The following is a 25,366-nucleotide window of genomic DNA, read 5'->3' on the forward strand; positions in this document are numbered from 1 at the left end:
GGCCAGTTTAAACTGGAGTTAAACATGTTGCACCTCCAGACCTGGTGAGGATTAGCATTTCTTTTCCTGATGAACAGTAATAAAGAAAACAGCTTCTACGATAATCCAGTTTTGAGGAAGGGTTGATCACTGTTAACTGATATCTCTCCACAGGTTCTGCTCAACCTGCTGAGTTTTTCCAGCAATTTCTGTTTTTCTTTCTGATTTTCAGCATCTGCAGTTCTTTCAGTTTTTATCTATGACAATCCAATCACTTTATGGTCTGCATTAACGATATGTTATTTTATTTAATTAATTGAATTTAAATTCCTCAACTGTAAACTTGTTTTAAACATACATTAGAAAGCTTAAATAATAAGTTGAGGTTTTAAATTAAACTATAATCAGCAATGTTAGGACAATACATCCTGTATCTACACCCTAGTTACTTCCAAAAATGAAAAATGACAAAACATATATCATGCAAATATAAAGCTACAATTGGATAAAAATGTTTTATTTGGTTTCTGGATGTCTGATATACTATTAATAAACAAAGTTGACTACAGCTTACATTTCAAATGACAGTTCTCATGAGAAATGTTTACACAGGGTAAAGCACAAAGGAGGATTAGCCAAGTTCAGCACATATATGGACACACAATTAATAGCACTGGAACAAATTCAGATGCACTGGAAACTTTATATAAACCCTGCAATGGATTTCCCTCAAGACACTAACAGATCATTAAAATTTAACAGTCTGCCTTGTCTTATTTGCTTCCGACACATGCATTAAAATAAATGTTTCTGCTTGGCTGTTGTAATTGAAAGTTAATGGAGAGCAACAGATGCAAAAATTAAAAGGGGAGACAATCTTATCCTATAGTTAGTTTCCCACCAGTGTATAATTGTCTTTTCATCCATTTTGACTGCTACCTAAATGCATTCTCTGTAATGGGCATAGGTTCACACTCCTGAGCACCTGCCATTGTTTAGCCATTAGTAAGCCTCCCAAAGCTGATGTGCAACGCTCCTTAACAGGGGAATAAGGGAAAAGAAATAAAATAGAGGACAAATCAAGCCAATACAGAAATCAGGTAAAATACAATCTGGGAAGAGGAACAATTAATGTTTCAGGTCATGATGACTCTCATTAACTGCAACTTCACAGATGCTGCCTGACCTGATTATTTTGAGCATTTCGTTTTTTAATTTCACATTTCCAGCATCTGCAATATTTTTCTTTTGCGAACAGTTATCATCAGCTGTATGATCACAAGTCAATTCCCAGCAATTTAGCTGGAAACTGGTGGATAACTGAGGGAGAATACGAGACAATAAGGCAAATACCTAAACTATGACGTTAGAGATCATGATAACTGGTGACATAGTTTACAAAGAAATTAAGGTCTCAGCAACCTTTTTATTTTTACTTTACTTTTAGTTACAGTTAGTTATTCCTGTTCCTATTTATGCTCATAAAGCTGTTAAACTTGGCATTTTATTCCTCAGTTCTCATGATTGATGCACTGGTGACAATTTCCATTCTGCTGCAGATGAGACACTTTCTTCAGATTGTTACCACAGTGATCAACAAACAGGTCTCATTTAGATTATTAAACAATGTCATGTATATTTAAACAAAAAGAATCAACACGATGTGTATTTGACAGACCACTTGAAATAGCAAAGAATTTATTACCAGTTTTGAAGAAAGGATCTACACCATACTCAAAGGTGAACTTTGTAAAGGCTACAGAAGGTTTATGTCTTTCTAATTGTTTTTAAATCATACACTGTATGAAAAATGCACTCAATCTCACTTGGCTTCTGCCACCAAGGCTCAAGCAGACCAGAGCATCTTTTGTTTTTGTTTAGGAGCTTTTGTTGTTGACTTCACAAATTTCTCTCCTACTGACTTCAGTGGCGTTTTTTTTTAAAAAGAGTTTCCTTCAGTGCAGTACTCTCATATTGATTTTCATTTCATGGTTTTATGTCTGAAGTCATTTCCATCATGAACTTGGAGTTTGTAGTCCTTGGTTTCCTGTGTTCTGTTTAGCTGCTTTCTGCCTTTTTTTGTTTTTTAATTTCTGTTGTTTCTTACCAACTGGCTTCTCACTTCCATTAACTCGCTTCGGGGTGGTATGGTTTTCTCCATTTAATTTCTGCTCAGAAAAAGAGAAAAAAAAAATTAGTAAGGACATTTAATACATACAATCTTAAATAGACCAACATGTCCTCTCTGACCAGTTTTATAAGAGAACTCAATTTTCAATACCATAAATGGCAAATAGTTCACTTTAAATTAACTACGCAGTTAAGTGTCTCTGTTGCACACAAAAGCACATGCTCATATAAGGGAGAACAATTAAAATTCTTATAATTTTCTACTCTTCATTGTATCATCTCAGCTAAGAATTCTCTTGACTGTTTATAAGGTTGGCAGAAGCCAAGTGAGACTGAGTGCATTTTTTATACAACTGTGATTTAAAAGCAACAAGAAAATCATAAATCTTCCGCAACCTTTACAAAGTTCAGCTCTGAGAATTATCCAGCATCTTCAACAGGATCCAACAGTACATCATATTTAAAGTCAATTAGGTAGAAACCTAAGACAACACAATAATGGCTACGATTGCGTCCATATGTGAAAACACCTACAGACACAGAAATGTGCGTTTAGCAGAGGAAAAAAAGGTCCAAAAATGGCGTGTTAAACAAACCAGAGTAAAATCTGTGCCATCCAGCACACATCAGGAACAGATGATGCCAAAAATAAAACAAATATGTATTTATGTGGAGAGTTACTACAACAGCAACAGTAATGAGGTGGTGTTGAAATGATATGCATTGACTTATGCTGTGATGCATTTCAGCGTCTCAGGAAGGATGAGCTGAAAGTTAAAGACAACAAAGACACCGTGTATAAAGCATAGTAGAGAAAACAATCACTTAAAACAGAGAAAGGAATTGCTGACATGAAAACAAATACTGCACAGCGCTCATCATGCTGCCTTGTTCCTCTTGCACTACTTTCTGGCTGGTTAGAGAGAGATTTATATTGCATTCTGTGTTTGCTAAAGATGGAGAAATAAGCACAAATGCAATCAGCATAAACAAATCAATCTCAAAGAGAAAATAGCTTGCGATCAGAGGGGATACCAGTGATTGTGGCTCGTAGAGCATTGTGGATGACACGAATTTTACTGTATTTATTGAGGTGGTAATCCAAAATACTTAATAAAAATAATTATGATATCAGAAAACCAAACAACCTTGAAAGGAGAGGAGAGAGATTTGAACGAGGGAATCCTTCATCTGGTGAAGTTCCAGATTTGATGCATCCATGTTGCTGTAGCAGATCTCAAAAGGAGCCCTGGCTCACTTCATTGTGGGGACAGTCAGGAGATAGGGGATGACTTACTTGCAATTTTGCCTTCTTTGTGACCGGTTGCTCTTCAATGGGAACTAGCTGTGGTATTTCTTCCTCCGTGGAGAGTTTCTTGGCAATAGAAGGCTTTGATTTTTTTGACTTCTTCTCCACTGTCTTAACAAGAACACGTTTAACAGCAGTAGACAGAATTTTTGATTTCACAATTCTTGTCTTCCTCTGCTTCTTCTGAAAAATGTTCATAGTGAAAATATTTTGAGATATTACTTGATTTTCAGGCTGAAGTTGATAGAAGGCAAAGACTAAATTTCAGAAATTAAGAAGAATTACTCTGTATTACAAGTAATTAAGAGTCTAGCTACAGGTAAATAGTCATAAACTGTCATATACATTATAAATTAATACTCTAATTCCCTTATAAACCCTCTTACATCACACAAACACGGAGAATGCAAAGACAGTGGGGAAGACCTGCAAAGATAGCTCAGTAATCTTTGTCTACAAATTCTGTTGAGTTGGTTCTTGCTCTTCCAAAAATTTCTTCCTGGCTTTTCTTTTCCAAATGCTTCCACTGGCTTACAAACACCAGAGGGTGGCTGGATCATTTGTAAGATGTGTCTGATTTATCAATTAAACGTTGTGGCTTATTGTGACTGTTAAAGGAAAGATTAACTGATTTTCTTCTAGTGTAAAATGAGTTTTGACTGCAGAGAAGAGAGAGACCACTTCTACGCTCTTGGAAATCAAATCCCTTCTCTGTAACTTGTTTCTGAATCCATGTTGTTCTGTTACCTGACAACAGGTCACATATCAATTGGATTGCCTTTGTCATTGGTAACGAGTCACTTGTATATAATAGCATCCCCTTGAAACTGTCTGACCGCTCCACATCCACACACGGTAACTGACACACCAACACTATTTCCAGCATTAACTTCTGGAAGTCACGTTTGCACATGAACTTCAGTGACACATGCAGAAGAAATAAAATTCAGCAGGATCATTGTTCCATAGACCAATCAACTACTCACTACCACCCAGCTGCATCCGTATACTGAATCACATCGCTAATTTGGCTCCAACCACTTCAATTAACATTTGTTCAAACAGTTTTTATGATACTTGCAATGATCGTCATGCAGCCATCCTTTCAAAACACTAGTTTTAAGATATTCCTTTCTCATTTCAGTTCACAATTTTGGCAAGCCCAAAAATAAAAAGACATATTCCTTAATGCCTTAAGGAAATGAAACATCATTTCAAAAAAGTGTTTCATTACAAAGCAAGCTATAGATTAACAATAAAACAAAAGACTTACCATGCCCCCTCACCCCAATACAGTCTTAGTATTTCTTAAACTTTTAACTGATTTCAATATTTGGGACAATGCACCTGCAATTACATTATCTTTTCCAGTGAGATGAATAATCTTTATATTAAATGGTTGTAACAAGACTCCATCTGAATAGGCTGGCGTTCTAAATATTAAACTTTTCAATGAAGGCCAATGGATTTTGATCAGTGTAAATTAGCACTCTCTTATTCCCACGTCTGATACAGATCTCAAAGCGCTGAAGAGCCAACAATAACCTCAGAGTCTCTTTTTCCATGGTTAAGTACATCTTCTGATATACGCTTAGTTTCTTGGAAAAGTACCTCACTGGCGTCTTTATTCCCAATTTAGTATCCCATAACAAGACAGCACCAAAGTGCCAATCACCAGTGTCAATTGCCATTTGGAAAGGCCTGGAAAAGTCAGAGGCGACGAACACTGGTTCATTTATTGAGATTGCTGTCAGCTTCTCAAATGTTGCTTAGCATCTGCTGACCATACAACTTTCGATTGTTAAGGTACAGCTATTGTGCTGAAATTATGTACAAATTTCCAATAAAATCCACATGTTCTTAAAACCTTGATTTCTCACTCAGTTTTATTATTAGGGAATTCTATTAGAATCTTAACATTCACTGACCTTGACGACACTTCTCTCCTTCATCAACAATATGTCCCAAACAAGTTACTCTTGTTGTCACAAATTTACTTTTGGCTAAATTTATTATTAAACCATCCAATGGTAATTACTAACAAATCACAATATCTTCAGATCATGGTTGCATGTGGCTTATGCATGCAGCGCAAGCCATTAAAAACATACAGTTGAAAACAATAATCCAGACATTTTACAGCAGAGGCAAAACCTTGTTTGCAGCTATTCTGTTTATTTCAAGAGATTAACTGTTATGATGGAACAAGGAACACACCAAGTCCAATTTGCCAGGCTCTTGTCTGTTCACACATATTCTAAATTCATAATCCACACGCTGTCTAGTCAACTGGATTTCCTGAGGAGTCAGAATTGCTGTGGCAACGTACATTCTTTCAAGCATGTTGTAGTGATGGTGGAAAGTCCAACTTTCATTCCATTGTTTGACAGACCAGGAATCTTTCTTTTACCTCGTGCCGCTGATACATGTTGTAAGGATTTACACAAGTTGATACTCAATGTACTTCGCACATTATGAATGATGCTTCCTTGGCCACCCAGTTCTAGAGTGGCACTGATTTTAGAGCTTCTGGATCAGAGGCAGGGACACTAATGGACACTTAAAATGGAATTAGTGAAGTAATTTCAAAGTACAAAGGTAACCGGCTATTCCTCACTGGAAAGATAAGGTCTACTCAGGGAAGTGAATTTTGCTGTGGGTCCTCGTATGACTCAGCAAGCTGATTGTCAATACACAAATCTTTGCACACATGGGGGAGCATATCAAGGTAGCATTGTCAATACACAAATCTTTCCACACATGGGGGAGCATATCAAGGTAGCAAGAGATCCCAGTTTCTTTTCTCCTCTGGTGGCACCCTGCCTTATTATTAAGAACTATGACTCAATGTGTAATACAGCTTGATGAACAAATTGGCATGATTTTGAACAGTTGATAGTAAACATTTCCCAGTCATTACTCATCTATTACTGCATTATTTCAGACAAGCAATCAGATAGTGAGGTGGAGCTGGGTATCATCAATGCCCAGCTGCACACCAGCACCACTGTAACCTTTTTATCTAGCATCACTATTCCGTGTTGTTAAATATTAGGAAAAGTATTACAAGCTCCATACCTTTGCCTTGAATTCTCTCTACTACGCTGGGTGGTGTCTCAGGCTGACCAAGACAATTTTGATTTTGACATCCTATTCAACTTCATATCCACTCTAATACTTACCACTATCACAAACCTCTACCATTAAAGCCCAATCACACATCATCTTGACTGACACTTCCATGAAATCACGAGGGAAATGCTGCAAAGTCAGAAATGCCACATTATGGCCGACATATTAGACCAAGATCCCAGCTGCCCAGTCTGATAGGCATTATCTGCCATTCAAAAAGGAAAACAGAAGTTGTTTTGATGCCTTGGCTAGTATTTATTCTTCAACTAGGCATGATAACAAATTATCTGGTCATTTCTTTCATGTTTGCTTGTGGGACTGTGCTTTGTGCAAATTAGCTAAAAATTTTTCACACAACCATTACTTCTGATCTACTTCATAGGCAGTTAAACTTATGTAAAGCAAGTCTTTTCAATATCTGGTTTGACATCCAGCTTCTCAAGCCTCAGCCCTTTCCATGCTTTTTATATTATTGATGTTGAAGATGCTATATCAATGCAAATGTTTGTAAAAGCAAAGTTGTCTTTACTGCATTTCAAGTGAACATATATGGTAACTGTTCTTATAAAAAATATGAATGTTGTTTACTTACTGCTTTGTGCTGTTTGTTGAGAGACTCTTGAAGACTTTCCTGTAGATCCTGAAGGTTCTGCAACCCAGATGCATAAATGGGAAGAGCAATAGAAGCTGGTGTTTTCAAGTGAAGAACTTTCACATTTTTCCATTGCTGCCACCAGAAAAGAAAACATTATTGGGACAACTTTATCAGAAATAAATTAGGCTTAACTTTACAACATTTCAACAGATCCTCCTAATGAGAAGACAAATAAAAATCAATTATCTCCCCTTAACAAACACTGTAAAAATATATTCCCCATATTTTCATGATCAGTTTAGCAAATTCACAAAGCAACAATTTGTAACCATATTTGTGACTGTGTTAAACAAAAAAAAAAGGATAGGAAATTATGTCAAAAACAGGAGGACTATTGCTAAATTTTATGAGTTCTCTCAAAACAAGTGATACATGGTGAAAACTCTCTCAAAATGTCATGGCACCTGGGTTTGAAGTAAAGTTCAAAACAGAGGATTAGAGTTAACAATGGGTAAAAGTTAATCACCATTAGTTGTTTTGTCTCTTAAGATATGCTTAATTTTACATTGTCTTTGGATTTGATTGTTACAGTAGCAGTTTTAAAATATAAATTCCCGATGCTCAATTCTTTTGCTCGGAGGCGTTTTGGGATTTCTTTTTTCTCAGCTTTATGGATCTCATTTACTTTAGCACTTTACAGATTCCACTACTGAACTGGAAACTTTTGTTTTAAACCCCGACTTTCCGTCACTTGCAACAACCTACATAGTCTATACTAAAAGAACAAAACAAAAATTGCTAATTACTGCAAGAGAGGGGAGTTGGAGGAAGGGCAAAGCAAAGAAAAGATGACAGTTAAAGTAATAAGTCAAAATCATCCTAGGTGTGGTGTACATGCAGTTCAAAGGATAGTTACAGGCGTACACGTGATCATTTATATTCCCAACAAGGGTACAATTTCCTACATACCATGGGCAACTTTTGTGCAATAACACGAACAGCTGCAGTAACATTTTCCACGGCTTCCTGTGGTTTCATTCCAGTATGAGCTACAATGGTGGTGCTGGAAAAAAAAGCAGAAAACACACCAGGAAATTACACATGCATCTTTCACACAAATAATAACAAACCATGAAATATCTTACACTTAATTTTCCCTAAAGTTACTTAATGTAACCAACTCTGCTGTCAAGACCATTTAGATTTATTCAGTTTTGCAAATTCACATTGAGCCAATAATGAACAATTAGTATTTCTGAAATTACCATCTGGTAATTCAAACAACATCTAGAATCTGTTTAAATTTCCAGGGCACAGTGTCTGATGTTGATCAGAAGTGAAAAATAATCCAAAAGTTGTCCAAGGTTCAAGGCCATCACGTCAGCATAGAACAGTGAAGGCTTCAGCCAGGCTGTAGAGAAATAGACAGGCTGGCTCGAAGCTTGGAGTAAGTTATTTAGTTAGCACTGACTGATTGAAAGCACTATACAGCATTTATGCGGCTCCACAGTTAAATTGGATGTTCAGGAATTGATTGGGAACAGACTTGTTTTAAAAAATATACAGGTTACTGAGATTGCTGAACCTTATTACGACCCCACTAGTCATTAGTTTGTGCTATTGTAATCCGCAGCACTTCACTGAATTGAAAAACCACATTACCAGGCAACTATCAAACCAACAATCAGACAATCAATTCAGGTGAAATAAAAATACAGAACTGGATCAGATTTTGTTGTGACAATGTCAAAATTATCATTAATTGTTATTACTTCTCTGAAACTGAATGTTTAGTCCTGTTAGTACCACCAATTTACATTTACACAGTGCCTTTAATTCAGTAAAACATTAAACGCTGGAATCTGCACATGCATAGTTAAACAGAAAAATCCAAAAATCATCCTTAGACATTCTATGCTTAAGTCGCTCAGTTTCCAGACAATCAGGAATCAGGGATCTAATGTGAACATACCCCTCTAAACTTTTAGTCTTACTGCAAAAGTTATCCTTAATTGAAGGATCAACGGAACACAACTTTAAGTTGAAAGGCAGAAGGTTTGAGGACAAGTTTTTTTCACCCAGAGGATAGTGGAAATTTGGAATGCACTGTTTGCGAGGGTAGCTGAAGTCAGAAACCTCACAGCCTTTAAAAAGTAGTTGAATGAGCACTTGAAATGTTATAACATTCAAGGCTATGAGCCAAGTGCTGGGAAGATGGACTAGTGTAGAGTTTGTTTTTTTTATGATGTGGATGCAATGGGCCTAAAGGCCTCTTACGTACTGCACGATTCGAAGGAAGTGAAAAAATTACACCTTGCAGCATGATCATGGACTCAATGGTCCAATGAGTTCACAATTAGAGATCATTAAACTTAAAAAATTAAAAATATTAATGGAGAAATGATAATTTCAGTTTCTACCGTAATCCTATATACATACCTCAAACTTTATTTTATGCTTTTAATTAATTGCTTTTAAATGCCTAGTTTTCACTCTATCAGAATACTTCAACATGACGAGCTGCTTATTCTCTTTAATTACATCACTTTTGCCAGAGAACTCACTGTTCCTATTTTTGAGTCCTGCTCTTTTTTAAAAACCACTTAATAGTTATTCCTGAAAATGATAAGAATACTGCTCTGTTCGCTGACATTTCAAATCAAGAGTCTAATTTTAAATTGCTGACAAATAGAGGAGACCACGTGTCAGCTAAAAGAGCAGCTGATCACTTTGTTCACAGACTTGTGTAGAATTAAATGAAGCACTGGTATCAAAGCATGTTTGTGATTAAATAAGCTGTGCTGTGCAGCAAGTACACATACTTGCATGGTCATGGCAGCAAGAGCACTCAGATATGAGCAACAGAAATACCCAGCAACTGCTGTCCTCAGAAATTTGGAAGGATAGAGTCTTTAAGTAAAATTAACAAAGAAGAAAAACAAGGCCTTTTTCAAAATAAGCAACATTAGATTTGTTGAGAGCAAAACCTGGAATTTGCAAGTTCACATAATTTAGACTACTGTAGGAACTTTCATTCTTTTACTTGTTAACTCCATTTGAATATGTTTTGCAAACGAAAAGGAAATGTTTTCAGTAGACAAAATACAGTTAGATCTTCTCAAACTTAAGGAACACATGATGCAGTGATGTGCCTCAATACTCACTAACAGCTGCCTTTCTTGTTCACGGAAAGGATTGTACCCTGGATTAATTTGTTTAGATCTTTTGCAAGATTCCTTGAAGTTAGCTTTACCGACAGAGGTGCTCTGAAAACAAAAACCAAAATAAATTGAGCTGACAATACACAAGAAAATGCTCAAAAAATTGCATGGCTACACTGCTCACAAAGACTGCATTAAGAGTTTGACAGGATTAACAGACAAGACAGCTACAGGTTTTCCAAATGAGCTCATGCAACCACTATTAATATGTTTCTGTGATTTTCTAACTTGCATATTAACTTCAGAAAGAACACTTTCTGCAATGCAAGTACCAATCACCCTTGCACACTAACTATCTGAACTTAGAATGGGAGAGTCACAAGAATTTCACCACACATTTACTTTTGCGGCTGCCTACATAATCAAGATGGCAACAACCATTATAAACCTGCATCTAAGGAATGGAAACTATGCATGGCTCCAAATCAATGACAAATAACTTGGTAAGAGCAAATTACTGCAGATGCTGGAATCTGAACTGAAAACAATAAGTGCTGGAGATCATAGCGAGTCAGGCAGCATCCATGGGTAGAAAACAGGCTAACGTTTCCAGCCTAGATGACTCTGGCCCTGTGACAGAGTCATCTAGACTCGAAACGTTAGCTTGCTTTCTCTCCATGGATGTTGCCTGACCAGCTATCATCTCCAGCATTTTTTGTTTTCACTCAACAACTGACTTGAGGCCAGATAAGTCTCAGTGGTAATAACATCACCTCTGGGACAGGAGACTCAACTCTCAAGATTTTAGTGAATAACCTAGATTAACACTTTAATATGTTACTGAGCACTGGTGCAAAACAAAATATATATTTCAGTTGAAAAGTTATTGCTTGCCCTTGTTTTAAAGATTTCATGACACTATTCAGAAAGAAACAGAACAGATTTATCAGTTTGCTGGTCAATTTCCATCTGTCAACAAACTTCATTAAAAGGTATTTATTAATCTTGCCATATGCAGATTTGCTGCTTCATTTTACCATATCATATCAGCAACTATTACTTATAGGAATGGAGCTCCACAATGAAGGAACAGCAAAACAGTTTCAATAAGGATGGAGAAGACCCGAAGACGGAGGTTTGCAAATGTCTGCTGTTCTTGTTCTTCAAAATAGTAGAGGTCATGTGTTTGAACAGTGTTGCCGAAGTTTGACGAGTTGCTGCAAGATGTATTGTGCATGGTAGACAGTGCTATGAGAGGGTAGTGGAGGGAGCAAATTATGACGCGATTAGGCAGGATTTAGGATGCATAGAATGGGCACAATTGAAATATGGAGCTTATTCAAGGAACAGCTACTACGTGTACTTGATAAGTGTGTACCTGTTAGGCAGGAGGTTGTCAAGCAAGGGAGCCGTGCTTTACTAAAGAAGTTGAAGCTCTTATCAAGACAAAGGAGGAGACTTATGTTAGGATGAGACGTGAAGGCTCAGTTAGGACGCTTGAGAGTTACAAGTTAGCCATTAAAGACCTAAAGAGAGCGCCAAGATCCAGGAAGGGACCTTAGAAGTCGTTGGCGGATAGGATCAAGGAAAACCCTAAAGCTTTCTATAGATGTATCAGGAATAAAAGAATGACTAGAGTAAGATTACGGCCAATCAAGGATAGTAGTGGGAAGTTGTGCATGGAGTCAGAAGAGATGGGGAAGCGCTAAATGAGTATTTTTCATCAGTATTCACACTGGAAAAAGACAATATTGTCAAGGAGAATACCGAGATACAGACTACTAGACTAGATGGGATTGAGGTTCACAAGGAAGAGGTGTTAGCAATTCTGGAAAGTGTGAAAATAGTTAAGTCCACTGGGCCGGATGAGATTTATCCAAGGATTCTCTGGGAAATTCTCAGGGAGGGGATTGCAGAGCCTTTGGCTTTGATCTTTATGTTGTGATTGTCTATAGGAATAGTGCCAGAAGACTGGAGGATGGCAAATTTTGTCCCCTTGTTCAAGATGGGGAGTAGAGACAAACCTGGTAATTATAGATCAGCGAGCCATACTTCTGTTGTGGGTAAAGTGTTGGAAAAGGTTATAAGAGATAGGATTTATAATCATCTCGAGAGGAATAAGTTGATTAAGGATAGTCAACACTGCTTTGTGAAGGGTAGGTCGTGCCTCACAAACCTTGAGTTCTTTGAGATTGTGTCCAAACAGGTGGATGAGGGCAAAGCGGTTGATGTGGTGTATATGGATTTCAATAAGACATTTGATGAGGTTCCCCATGATAGGCTATTGCGCAAAATACGGAGGCATGAGATTGAGGGTAATTTAGCAGTTTGGATCCGAAATTGGCTAGCTGAAAAAAGAGAGAGTGTTGGTTGATGGAAAATGCTCATCCTGGAGTTCAGTTACTAGTGATGTACTGCAAGGATCTGTTTTGGGGCCACTGCTATTTGTCATTTTTATAAATGACGTGCATGAGGGCATAGAAGGATGAGTTAGTAAATTTGCAGATGAGACTAAGGTCAGTAGTGTTGTGGATAGTGCTGAAGGATATTGCAGGTTACAGAGGGACATTGATAAGTTGCAGAGCTGGGCTGAGAGGTGGCAAATGGAGTTTAATGCAGAAAAGTGAGAGGTGCTTCACTTTGGAAGGAGTAACAAGAATGCAGAGTTCTGGGTAAATGGTAAGATTCTTGGTAGTGTAGATGAACAGAGAGATTTTGGTGTCCATGTACATTGATCTCTGAAAGTTGCCACCCAGGTTGATAGGGTTGTTAAGAAGGAATATGGTGGGTTAGCATTTATTGGTAGAGGAATTGAGTTTCGGAGCCATGAGGTCACGCTGCAGCTGTACAAAAGCTTGGTGCAGCCACACTTGGAGTATTGCATACAGCTCTGGTCACCAAATTATAGGAAGGATGTAGAAGCTTTGGAAAGGGTTCAGAGGAGATTTACTGGGATGCTGTCTGGTATGGACGGAAGGTCTTACAAGGAAAGGCTGAGGGACACAAGGCCGTTTTCGTTAGAGAGAAGAAGGTTGAGAGGTGACTTAATGGAGACAGATAAGATAATCAGATGGTTAGATAGGTTGGACAGTGGGAGCCTCTTTCCTCGGATGGTGATGCTAGCATGATGGGACATAGCTTTAAATTGAGGGGTGATAGATATAGGACAGAAGTCAGAGGTAGTGTCTTTACTCAGAGTAGTAGGGGCATTGAACAGCCGGCTGCAACAGTAGTAGACTCGCCAACTTTAAGGGCATTTAAATGGTCATTGGATAGACATATGGATGAAAATGGAATAGTATAGGTCAGATCGCCTTCAGATAGGTTTCCCAGGTCAGTACAACATTGAGGGCCGAAGGGCCTGTACTGCGCTGTAACATTCTATGTTCTATTTGTATGGTCAATTCAGTTTAGTTTCTAGTTCATGGTGACTCCCTAGGATATTGATAGTGAGGGATTCACAACAGTAGTACTGCTGAATGTCACAGGGAATTGGATAGGTTCTCTCCTACTGTGAGACGAATTTTGCCTGGCACTTATGGGGTGTCAATGTTACTTGCCATTTATTGTCTAGGTGTTGTATTCAGCCATGCACTGGTTCAGTACCTGATGAGTTGCAAATATCACTGAACATGGAGTAATTATTAACACTCAATCCTACTTTCAGCCTCATGAAAGGAGGTCATTGATGAAGCAGTTGAAGATTGTGTCTAGATCACTACCCTGAGAAAATTCTGGAGTGATGTGTTGGGACTAGGATGACTGGCCTTCAACCACAATCACCATCCTTTTTTAGAGGAATTAGATCTTATGCTTTGGGATAACTGAACATCAGTGAACAGCATTTTTGGTATAATTTACTTAAAAAAAACCTCAGTAAAAAGTGAGAGGAAATTACTGAGGTCCTGATCCAAATTTTTAAATTGTCCATGGCCAGTGGGGAGGTACCAGACAGCAGGTAATGTGATTCTACTTGATAAGGGTTGCACAGATAGGCAATGAGTCTAAATCAGTGGTAGGGAAAGTACTGGGTGCACTGTGGCTCAATGGTTAGCACTGCTGCCTCACAGCACCAGGGTCCCAAGTTCGATTCCAGCCTCTGGCGACTGTCTGTGTGGAGCTTACACATTCTTCCCAGTGTCTGTGTGCGTTTCCTCTGCATGCTCTGATTTCTTCCCACAGTCCAAAGATGTGCAGGTTAGGTGAATTGGCCATGCTAAATTGCCCATAGTGTTCAGGGATGTGTCGGTTAGATGCATTACTCAGGGGAAATATTGAGTAATAGGGTAGGGGAATAGGTCTGGGTGGGTTACTCTTCGGAGGGTTGCTGTGGACCTGTTGGGCCAAATGGCCTGTTTCCACACTGTAGGGATTCTATGAAGGAGAAAAATAATCTTCATTTAAAGAGGTACAGTTTGATCAGGGATAGTCAGCATGGGTTTGTGGAATTTTGAGGTGGTGTTCAAGCACGTGAATGAGGGTACAGCATTGACAAGGTACCACATGGAAAACTATAAAGAAAATAAAAGGACATAGAAGTTACATCAAAAACTGGCTTGGTGACAGGCGACAGAGAATGATGGCAGAAGGCTATTTGTGTGACTTGAGCCTGGTGTGCATTGGTGTACTACAGAAATGGGTGCTGGGTCCCCTACTGTTTGCGATTTTCATAAATGATGTAGATGAGTATTATAAGTAAGTTTGCAGTTGATACAAATATTGCCTGGGTGGTTGACAGTGAAGAGGAAGGTGTTAGGTTACAGGACAATATGAAGGGATTGGTCAGTAGCAGATGGAATTTAATCCTGATAAATGTGAGGTGATGCACTTTGGAAGAAGGAACAAGACAAGAGAGAACTCAATGAATGGCAGGGCACTAGGAAGCTAAGCAGAACAGAGGAACATTGGGGTGCCTTTCCACAGATCCCTGAAGGTGGCTGGACAGGGTAGTTAAGTAGGGTATAAGAAGGCAGAGAGATGCTGCCTCTTCCAGTTATGGCATAGATTTTAAAAACAGGGAGGCCATATCGGAATTGTCCACAACTTTGGTTAGGCTGCAGCTGGAGTAGTCTGTGCAATTTTGGTCACACTATATGAAGGATGTGATTGCATTGGAGCAGGTGCAGAGGAGATTCACCAGGATGTTGCCTGGGATGGAGCAGTTTAGCAATGAAGATGGGCTGGAGAAGTCAGGTTGTTTACTTTGGAGTAGAGATGGTTAAGGGGACCTCTTGAGGGGCGTGGATAGAAAGCGGCTCTTTCTTTTAATTGAAGGGTCATTAACAAGAGGCATAATTTTAAGTGAAAGGCAGGAGGTTTAGAGGATACTCAAGGAAAAATATTTTTCCTTGGTTGTGGGGTGGGGGGGGGGGGGGGGGGGGGGTGATTGTATCTGAGAAGATAGTTGAGGCAGGAAACCACACAACTGTTAAAAAGTACTTGGATGAGTATTTGAAATATCATAACATTCAAGGCTATGGGGCTAGTGTGGTAAAGTGTATATTTTGGACAGTGGAAATTTGTTGGGCTGAAGCACCTCTTCTGTACTGTAAGATTATAAATTAACTTTGCAATGAAATGGTTGTTTTGTTTTACAGAACATCAGTCCTGCTGGAGGAAGGATTTTGTTGAAGTATTTGGTCTTGCACTCATCAGGACAGTTCTTAAGAAATACCACAGTAAGGAAAAAAAATTATACCAATATATTTACATGACTTACTTTTTAGAGGTGTAAAAATGTTTGCCTAAATGGGAGGGTAAAAGTCGCCTTATTCGGTCATCAGCCAAGAACAGATTAAAACTGCTCAACAAACGACGTTTTGCTTCATATGGCTTGTATTCAGTCTTCAGCGTTTTATATGGAATGACCTAACAAAGGAAACAAAATCATTATATTTTCACTGGATTACTAATCTAGCAATGGGAGATGTGACTTTACTAATATATAAATTCATCAATTCCTCAGTAAGTGAGCTTCACTGGTTGAGCCCCTTTTATTTCAACGTATTTATTTGACAACATGTGCAGTTGTATTTGAACAAATCATCTTCAAGAACCATTACCATGAAAGATTGAAATAGAAGCACATCACTTAGAAATTGAACATTTTGAATGGCTTTTAAAATTACACACAGGTCTAAAATCAAATAAAAAAGAACTGAATAAATTCAAAGTAATTTTGAAATCACAACATACAGGTGTAGTGTGAGAGAGAGAGAGAAAGAACATATTTTTGTCTTTACATGGGTGATTTGGGGGAAGAGAGAACAGACTGTATTCCCCATCTTGAGTTAAAATCAAAACTAAAATGGGGATCAAAATGGGTCTGTTTATTGGTAGTGATGCACAGTCAGAATTGAAATCTTTCCCATTTTTTGGACATGGTACTCAATAATCTGTAATATGGAAATGCATAATCTTCATGGGGACAGGTATGCACAACAGGTAATTAATTAGACAATTGTTTAGATTTTTCCCTGTCCATGCTCTGATAATCACAAAGATAAGGTGGAATATAGCTAACACTATGTCACAAATTCCAATCAGCTAATACTAGTGCACAGAATATGAACAATGGACAATGCGAAAATACAATGCACAAATATAGTTTTAAAAGCAAGTTTATAACTTGCCCAAACTAGAAACCTACGCGTGTTATATTCTTAATGCCATGCTTGCTGAGAAGCTTTATATAGAATCTCTTTGTTTGATCTGCAGTCATGTTTGGTTCGTCTTTGGTGAAGAGACAAACTTCGGTCGACTCTGATCGAATTCCATGAGGCAGATTTCTGCAAAAATAAAATTAGTCTCCCTTCAGCATCAGAGTTCAAAGTTAAAAATTAGCCACATTAACCAATAACATTGGTTTCCTCTATTATTATTATTAAAATTCTAAATAACAAGTTGTAGAGTGACACAATAGTACACTAATCAAAGTGTAAATGAATTGCTGGTTCCTGCTGCTCAAATAATTCTCCATTGTTGAGGAGGAACTTCTTCACCCAAAGGGTTGTAAATCTGTGGAATTCCCTGCCCACTAAATAAGTTGAGACCAACTCATTGAGTGTTTTTAAGGCAAAGACAGATAGATTTTTGAACAGCAAAGGAATTAAGTGTTACGGTGAGCAAGCAGGTAATTGGAGCTGAGTTTATGACAAGATCAGCTATGATCTTGTTGAATGGCCAGATGGCCTACTCCTGCTCCTACTTCTTATGTTCCATCCATGCTGCTACATTTCTTCTTGCACAATACACTGAAATTTTGAAACAAGCTTCCTGAGATATTACTAAACATCCATATACAGCATACTTTCTTGCTTTACTACATTTATTAAATTTGTCAAACCCAACTTACTTTAGAAAGTCTGCTTTGGATGTTCCTGATGAACTTAAGCATTCTTCAATGCACAATTTTATCTCAAAGTATGGACACTGAAGTTAAGAGCAGAAAAAGGCCATTTATCTTGAGACCTCCTAATACATTCTCAACATGTGTAATTTGTGATCAGAGGTTTCAAATAGGTTCCCACTCAATTCATGAGATAGCTTGCATGCCTTGAGTGAATTGAAAAAAAATTGTGACAAGAGTCTCTAGTGTCTCCTCTCTACTTTTCTTCAACAGGGTGAAATCCAGCATATTTCAGTAAGTGATCTACAGCCAATTCCACTAAATTCTAACTTCATATTCCTGTGAAACTCTCCTCCTCTCAAGACAAATGAAACTGTTCTTAGTTCAAACAAAGAAAAACCCCTTTAACCACAACTGTTACCATTACAGAGCAGCTGGTGGGAATACAAGAATCACTTAAGGCTGTATTAAAACAAATAAATTATCTAGATAGCCTAAATCAAACCAACCATGGATTTTGTTATCATGCATGAGACCTCAAATTTAAAAAAGTAAACAAGTTCCTTGCTTGGTTAATTAAAAAATTGCAGATGCTGGAAATCTGAAACAAAAACAGAAATTGCTGAAGAAACTCAACAGGTCTGGCAGCCTTTGTGGAGACAGCAACAGAGTTAATTTTTCAAGTCCAGTGAGCCTTCTGAAGGCTCTGAAAGGGGCGGGGGGGGTCACTGGACTTGAAGCATTTCTCTCCATAGATGTTGGCTGAGCTGCTCAGTTTGTCTTTGCTTCCCCCATCCGCCCCCAAGAGCTCTTCATACATATTGTTTGTCCTTCAAGGTGAAGATGACATTATCTGCAGTGTGGAGTATGGTTCCGAAGATGGCCACTGGAAGGTTTTGCTCCAAACAGGAATGCCATACTACAAGCAAACAAGTTTTTGCAACCAGCTTGGGATTCTCTCTCCTCATATATACTTTTCACTAAAGGTAAAGGAGGAAAGGGGCAAAAGAGCAAACTTTCACCAGCTTGAAATAAAGCATAAACTGTTCCAACATTTTTACAAAATCTTGCAGGTGGTCACGGAAACTACAAGTAACTTGGCGCATTTTCTATGTCCCGTTTTATTTCTATTGGCTTACATTTTGACTGTTTGCTCCCGATTTGGAATCTTCCATACTGTAACATTCAGCATTATGTTCTCATTTTCATTCATGAATAGCTCTGCATCATTCCTGATTTTCTTCACATATGCCTGCAGCGCCTTCACAGCCTTAGCCACCTGATGAAATGTGAAGGGAAATTAATACAAATATTTTGGGATAAAATACACCAGTAAATTTTCCATTAAAGAAACATTCAAGAACTGCTGAATTTAATGCAGTGGTCTCAAAACTGCAAACATACTCTTTGGTGTTTCAAATTCAAAAGACAGATAAACAAAGCCCTGGAGCTTTTACTTTCTGATAACGTACTGTGATCACTTCCATTCTTAGCAAAATCACTTTACTGTATTTTTCTTCCATCTACTCATCTGAGGACACTAACATTTCCCAGATACAAATAGGTCACCAGACGAGGTTTTGTGCAAGTACAGTGAGACTGTTGCAAGCTGGTTGATCACCGGTTGCATCATCAGCAACTCACATTCTGTCCTGAACTGAGATGCACCATTTGACTATTATACCAAGTTTAATATTTCAAGTGTACAGCCTTCATTGAGCCCTTTTTAGAGGATACACATTTGTAGCAGTAACTTGCCATCTCTTTACAAATGTTGACTGACCTGTGCATTTCCTTTAATTTTTGGTTTTCATCATGTACCACTTTTTATTCATGTTGTAAAAGGAAGTCAGGTGACAGTGTTAATGGTATAATGATAATGTCACTAGTAATCTGAGATCAGGGTGACTGCACTGGGGACATGAGCTCAACTTCCGCCAATTAATAAAGCTGAAATTAAAAGCTAGCTGATGGTGACTGTGAAATCACTACTGTTGTAAAAATCCATCTGGTTCACCAATGTCTTTCAGAGAAGGAAACCTGCAATCAATGTTCCCCACTAAGCTGTGCAGCCATTCTCTGGTCATGCATGCCAATTGGCATGCACATGCATTGATCTTTTTTCTGAAAGCCGCAGCAGCATACGGGCTTCAGAGGTCTGCAGAGTGGAAACTTTTTTTAAACAGTAACACTTACATGTAAACAACAGTATTGTTTAAGCACAGATACCAAACTCTCTGCAAGTATATTAAAAGGAAGAGAATAGTCAAAGTAAATGCTAGCCGTTTAGATGATGAAAAAGGTGAGGTAATAATGGGAAACTCAAATGGCAGAAACACTGAGCCAATGCTTTGTCTCTGTTTTCAGTGGAAGATAATTTTTTCCCAAAAACAGCCTCTATTGAATCAGTCACCACCAAACCCTCAGGCAGCACATTCCAAATCTAGGTCCTAACCACTTACTGCATAAAGGAATTTTTCTCCCTTCTGTGTCACTAAACTGATGTTCTCAATTTCTCAGCCTTCAGCTTTTTCTCGATGTCATGTGGATTGAACTGAATTAGCTGAAGACAGGCATGAGAGATGTTGGGGACACCTGGATGAGGCAAAGACAGATCACTGTAACCACTCAGCACTACTGGCTGAAGATTACTGTAAATGTCCCAGCCTTTTGCACTTATGTGTTGGCCTCCTCAATTATTGGGGACGGAGATATTTGTGGAGTTGCCTACTCCAGCAAGTTGTTTCACTGTCGCAATACCATTTATGACTAAACATAGCAGGAGCACTTGCTTAATTTTTAATTAGTTTTTATTCTTTTATCAGTTCTTCTTTGGAGCTTAAACGGGGAACTGTGAATTAAAGATGACTTTTAGTCTGTCGGTAATGGAAGGAAAATGAACCAAACAAGCTTTTGTTTGTTCATGAGGTCAGGCCTGAAAGTTAAATGCAGGTTTGTTACTGATCAAAAGGTCCTGCAGATGTTTCATTACTGGGAAACAGCATTCGGTGAAAACACAAAGCAGTAGTTGGCTATTAAAGAGGTTAATACCTGGAAATTTGGTTCCAACAAATCTGGAAACAAACCTAATGCTCAAGCAAATGTCAGATGTTGAAAAGTACCTGGGATCTTGTGAAGATGATGGTGAGTTTGTCAGGGAATTGTCAGAGCTTGAATTGGGACAGTGCTTTCCGTGAGAAGTCATGTGGCTGTTGATGCAACAGCCTGAAGATTTGAAAGTTCCAATAAGCAGCTCTTGGAAGCTCAGAGAATAGAAAACTAAATAATAAGTATTACTGCCTTTATCTGAGTAAACTGTAAACATGACCCTGATCAACACCTTCACAAAATCAACTGAGAAACCATCAGCTAAGTTTTTGGGACAACGCATTGTGAAAACCAGTTCAGTAATCTGGCCAGTTCATTATTTTACTTTATTTATTCCTTAACCAATTATCTATCTTTTGTATGAATGGAGCTAAAAACAAATACTTTTGGGTTTATAGCATAGTTTACTCAATTAGTTTATCCTGTTGTTTAATTCAGGTCGCTCCTTATGTTTTGGTAGTGCTCTTGGCATGCTCTCCTACACTCTTTATTGAACCAAGGTTGGTCTTTGGCTAAATTCTATGGTAATAGTAGGGAGGGGCATATGTCAGGGCATGAGTCTGTACAATGTGTTAGAATACAACTCTGCTGCTGATGGTAGCCCACAGGACCTCATGACGATGAGCCTCAAGTTTGAAGTGTCTTCTATTTATGGTAGTGCCACACAACATGATGAAAAGCTTCAACAGGAAGATGGGACTTCATCTCCACAAGGTCAGAGTGCTGGTCACTCTTACTGATACATTCAAAGACTGATGCATCTGCAGTAGGCATGTGATTGAAGATGAGATCAAGTACATTTTTCCCTCTCAAACAAAAGCAGAATGTGAAGAAACTCAGAAGGTCTGGCAACAGCTAAGGAAAGGCACGGTGATTCAGTGGTTAGCACTGCTGCCTCGCAGTGCCAGGAACCCAGGTTCAATTCCAGTCTTGGGCGACAGTCTGTCTGGAGTTTGCATATTCTCCCCGTGTTTGTGTGGATTTCCTCCAGGAGCTCCGGTTTCCTCCAACAGTCCAAAGATTGGCAGGTTAGGTGGATTGCCAATGGGAAATTGCCCATAGTGTCCAGGGATGTGCAGTTAGGTAGGTTAACTATGGGAAATTCAGGGTTACAGGGTGGAATGTCCTTCAGAGGGCCGGTGTGGACTTGAAGGGCCAAATTACCTGCTTCCACATGATAGGGATTCTATGGAAAAAGAGTTAACATTTCGAGTTCACTGCTCTTGATTTGTTCTTCAGAACTGTTCTGAAAAAGAATCATTGGACTTGAAAAGTTAACTCTCCTTTCTCTTCACAGATGCTGCCAGGCTGCTGAGTTTCTCCAGCAATTTCTGTTTTTGTTTCATTACCAGAATCCACAGGTCTTTGTTTTAATGTTTTCCCTATTGTTTCTATCACTCTCTGCCATCACCCAGAGTTTGTCTCTACCCTTGTCACCCTCAGTGCTCCCTCCTTGGGGTGTTCAACATGGGGGATAACTGATTCATTGTTTGAAGGAGGGAAAAGGGCATTTCTCAGCCACTTCAGAGGGCAGGTGTGAATCAACCACATTGCAGGAGGTCTGGAGTCAAATATAGAGCTGAAAATGTGTTGCTGGAAAAGCGCAGCAGGTCAGGCAGCATCCAGGAAACAGGAGAATCGACGTTTCAGGCATAAGTCCTTCTTCAGGAAGGAGTCAAATATAGAACAGACCAGGCAAGGATGGCAGATTTCCTTCCCTAAAGTAACCAAATGTGTTTTTACGATCATCATTAGACTTTGAATTCCAGATTATTTTTCCGATTTAAACTCAATAATCTGGAGTATTGTGATTTAGACCCAGGTTCCCAGAACAGAGTCTCAGTCTCTGAACTAATAGTCCAGTAAGAATACTTCCACCATCAACTCGCACTTTTGTGATGTTTTCCCACAGAATCAGAAGTTGCATGGTGCCAGGTCACAGTACAACACTGTTTATTTGAAATCACAAGCTTTTGGAGCACTGCTCCTTTGTCAGGTGAAGTGGCCTCTTCGTCAGGTGACCCGACTTCTGAATTTGTGCACCCCAGTCCAACACCGGCGCATCACATCATTCGAATGAAATGTCAGAGGTGTTAAGGAGACCATTTGGCCCATCAGGTATGCACTAACTCTCCAATGTACGATTTGGAGGAGCCGGTGTTGGACTGGGATGGACAAAGTTAAAAATCAATCCATCTTCTGCAACTACACTGGCCCCACCCCCCCACCTTTTCCTCCGCTACATCGATGACTGTATCGGCGCCGCCTCGTGCTCCCACGAGGAGGTTGAACAGTTCATCCACTTCACCAACACCTTCCACCCCGACCTCAAATTCACCTGGACAGTCTCAGATTCCTCCCTCCCCTTCCTCGACCTTTCTCTTTCTATCTCAGGCGACCGAATCAACACGGACATCTACTACAAACCGACCGACTCCCACAGCTACCTGGACTACACCTCCTCCCATCCTGCCCCCTGTAAAAACGCCATCCCCCAATTCCTTCGACTCCGCCGCATCTGCTCCCAGGAGGACCAGTTCCAAAAACGTGCAACCCAGATGGCCTCCTTCTTCAAGGACCGCAATTTCCCCCCCGACGTGGTCGACGATGCCCTCCACCGCATCTCTTCCACTTCCCGCTCCTCCAACCGCCACCAGGACAGAACCCCACTGGTCCTCACCTACCACCCCACCAATCTCCACGTACAGCGCATCATCCACCGTCATTTCCGCTACCTCCAAACGGACCCCACCACCAAGGATATATTTCCCTCCCCTCCCCTATCAGCATTCCGTAAAGACCACTCCCTCCGTGACTCCCTCGTCAGATCCACACCCCCCACCAACCCAACCTCCACTCCCGGCACCTTCCCCTGCAACCGCAGGAGGTGCAAGACTTGCGCCCACACCTCCCCCCAAGGCCCCAAAGGAAACTTCCATATCCGCCACAGATTCACCTGCACCTCCACACACATCATCTATTGCATCCTCTGCACCCGATGTGGCCTCCTCTATATTGGGGAGACAGGCCGCCTACTTGCGGAGTGTTTCAGAGAACACCTCTGGGACACCCGGACCAACCAACCCAACCACCCTGTAGCTCAACATTTCAATTCCCCCTCCCACTCCACCAAGGATATGCAGGTCTTTGGACTCCTCCATCGTCAGACCACAACAAAATGACGGTTGGAGGAAGAGCGCCTCATCTTCCACCTAGGAACCCTCCAACCACAAGGGATGAACTCGGATTTCACCAGTTTCCTCATTTCCCCTCCCCCCACCCTGTCTCAGTCAAATCCATCGAATTCAGCACCGCCTTCCTAACCTGCAATCTTCTTCCCGACCTCTCCGCCCCCACCCCAGTCTGACCTATCACCCTCACCTTGACCTCTTTCCACCTATCACATTTCCGACACCCCTCCCCCAAGTGCCTCCTCCCTACCTTTTATCTTAGCCTGCTGGACAAACTTTCCTCATTCCTGAAGAAGGGCTTATGCCCGAAACGTCGATTCTCCTGTTCCCTGGATGCTGCCTGACCTGCTGCGCTTTTCCAGCAACACATTTCCAAAGTTAAAAATCACCCAACACCAGATTGTAGTCCAACAGGTTTATTTGGAAGCACTAGCTTTCAGAGCACTGCTCTTTCATCAGGTGGTTGTGAAGTAGGACCATAAGATACAGAATTTATAGCAAAAGATGAGTCTCATTCAGCTGAAATGATATTGATCAAACCTAGATGACGCTGTAATCCTTTGCTATAAATTCTGTACTATGGTTCTCCTTCACGACCACCTGATGAAGGAGCAGCGTTTCGAAAGGTGGTGCTTCCAAATAAACCTGCTGGATTATAACCTGGTGTTGTGAGATTTTTAACTTTCTCCTGCGGACATTCGCTTGCCTTCCCGCCGAACCCTTACTCTCTCTTTCTCTCTAAAGCCTTCGCCTTCCCCAGAGAGCGGTGCCCAGGGCCGGACACGAACAGCAGCGGAGGCAGAAACGGCATTTTATAAAGTTCCAACCCGGTATAGACAGATGCTGCCTCAAAAGGGTTTCTCAATCTGCGCCACCGCCACGATCTCATGGCCCGTCACCGCGGCCGACTCCAGGCTGGCCCGGGCCTGAGGGACCACGCGAGACCCCGGGCCCACACAGCACAGGCCCCCAGCCCGCGGGTACGCACTCGATCTCCCCCAGACCAGGACTGAGGGACCACCAGCCACGGAGGAGACTGCAGCTCTCACGCCGAGGGTGCTGGGGGACGCTCACGGCGGCCGTTACCTGCTCGCCGTCCAACGCCGCCATCTTGCCCACGCTAGGAGAGGCCCCTCCCGACTGCGCAGCCGCACAAACTTCAACAACAAACTTTATCAACAGCCGCTGGAGGGGACAAGGTGAGCTCGCGGGCGACACCAACTGGAGACAGGCGGTTCTGCAGCTGGAGGTAGACCCTTACAACTGGAGATAGGCCTATGCAGCTTTGATTTGATTTATTTATTACCACATCTATTTTGTTACAAAATACAGTGAAAAGTGTTGTATAGTGTCGTCATTCTCTAGCTCTGGGTGCCATCTTAAAACACAGGAAAATAAGCCAAAATTTAGAAT

At 40.1% G+C, this 25,366-nt stretch overlaps 1 protein-coding gene across 2 annotated transcripts; it reads right to left on the reverse strand.

Moving 5' to 3' along the window:
- Positions 1-469: 469 nt before the first annotated feature.
- Positions 470-25,083, reverse strand: rsl1d1 (ribosomal L1 domain containing 1). Of its 2 annotated transcripts, none has more exons than XM_043712116.2 (9): positions 25,040-25,083; positions 18,794-18,933; positions 16,956-17,094; positions 16,026-16,174; positions 10,310-10,411; positions 8,115-8,208; positions 7,143-7,277; positions 3,407-3,601; positions 470-2,147 (listed from the first exon to the last, which is right to left on the reverse strand). In XM_043712116.2, exons 1-9 carry the CDS (start codon positions 25,061-25,063, stop codon positions 1,995-1,997), a joined length of 1,131 nt encoding a protein of 376 aa, XP_043568051.2. In that variant the 5' UTR covers positions 25,064-25,083; the 3' UTR covers positions 470-1,994. The 2 variants fall into 2 exon arrangements, with proteins under 2 accessions (XP_043568051.2, XP_043568050.2); XM_043712115.2 differs by having other exon boundaries at positions 3,407-3,652.
- Positions 25,084-25,366: the final 283 nt, after the last annotated feature.

Source organism: Chiloscyllium plagiosum, unplaced genomic scaffold, assembly GCF_037043375.1.
Source record: "Chiloscyllium plagiosum isolate Xiang-an unplaced genomic scaffold, Cpla_swu_hap1 HiC_scaffold_20, whole genome shotgun sequence".
Lineage (NCBI taxonomy): Eukaryota > Metazoa > Chordata > Chondrichthyes > Orectolobiformes > Hemiscylliidae > Chiloscyllium > Chiloscyllium plagiosum.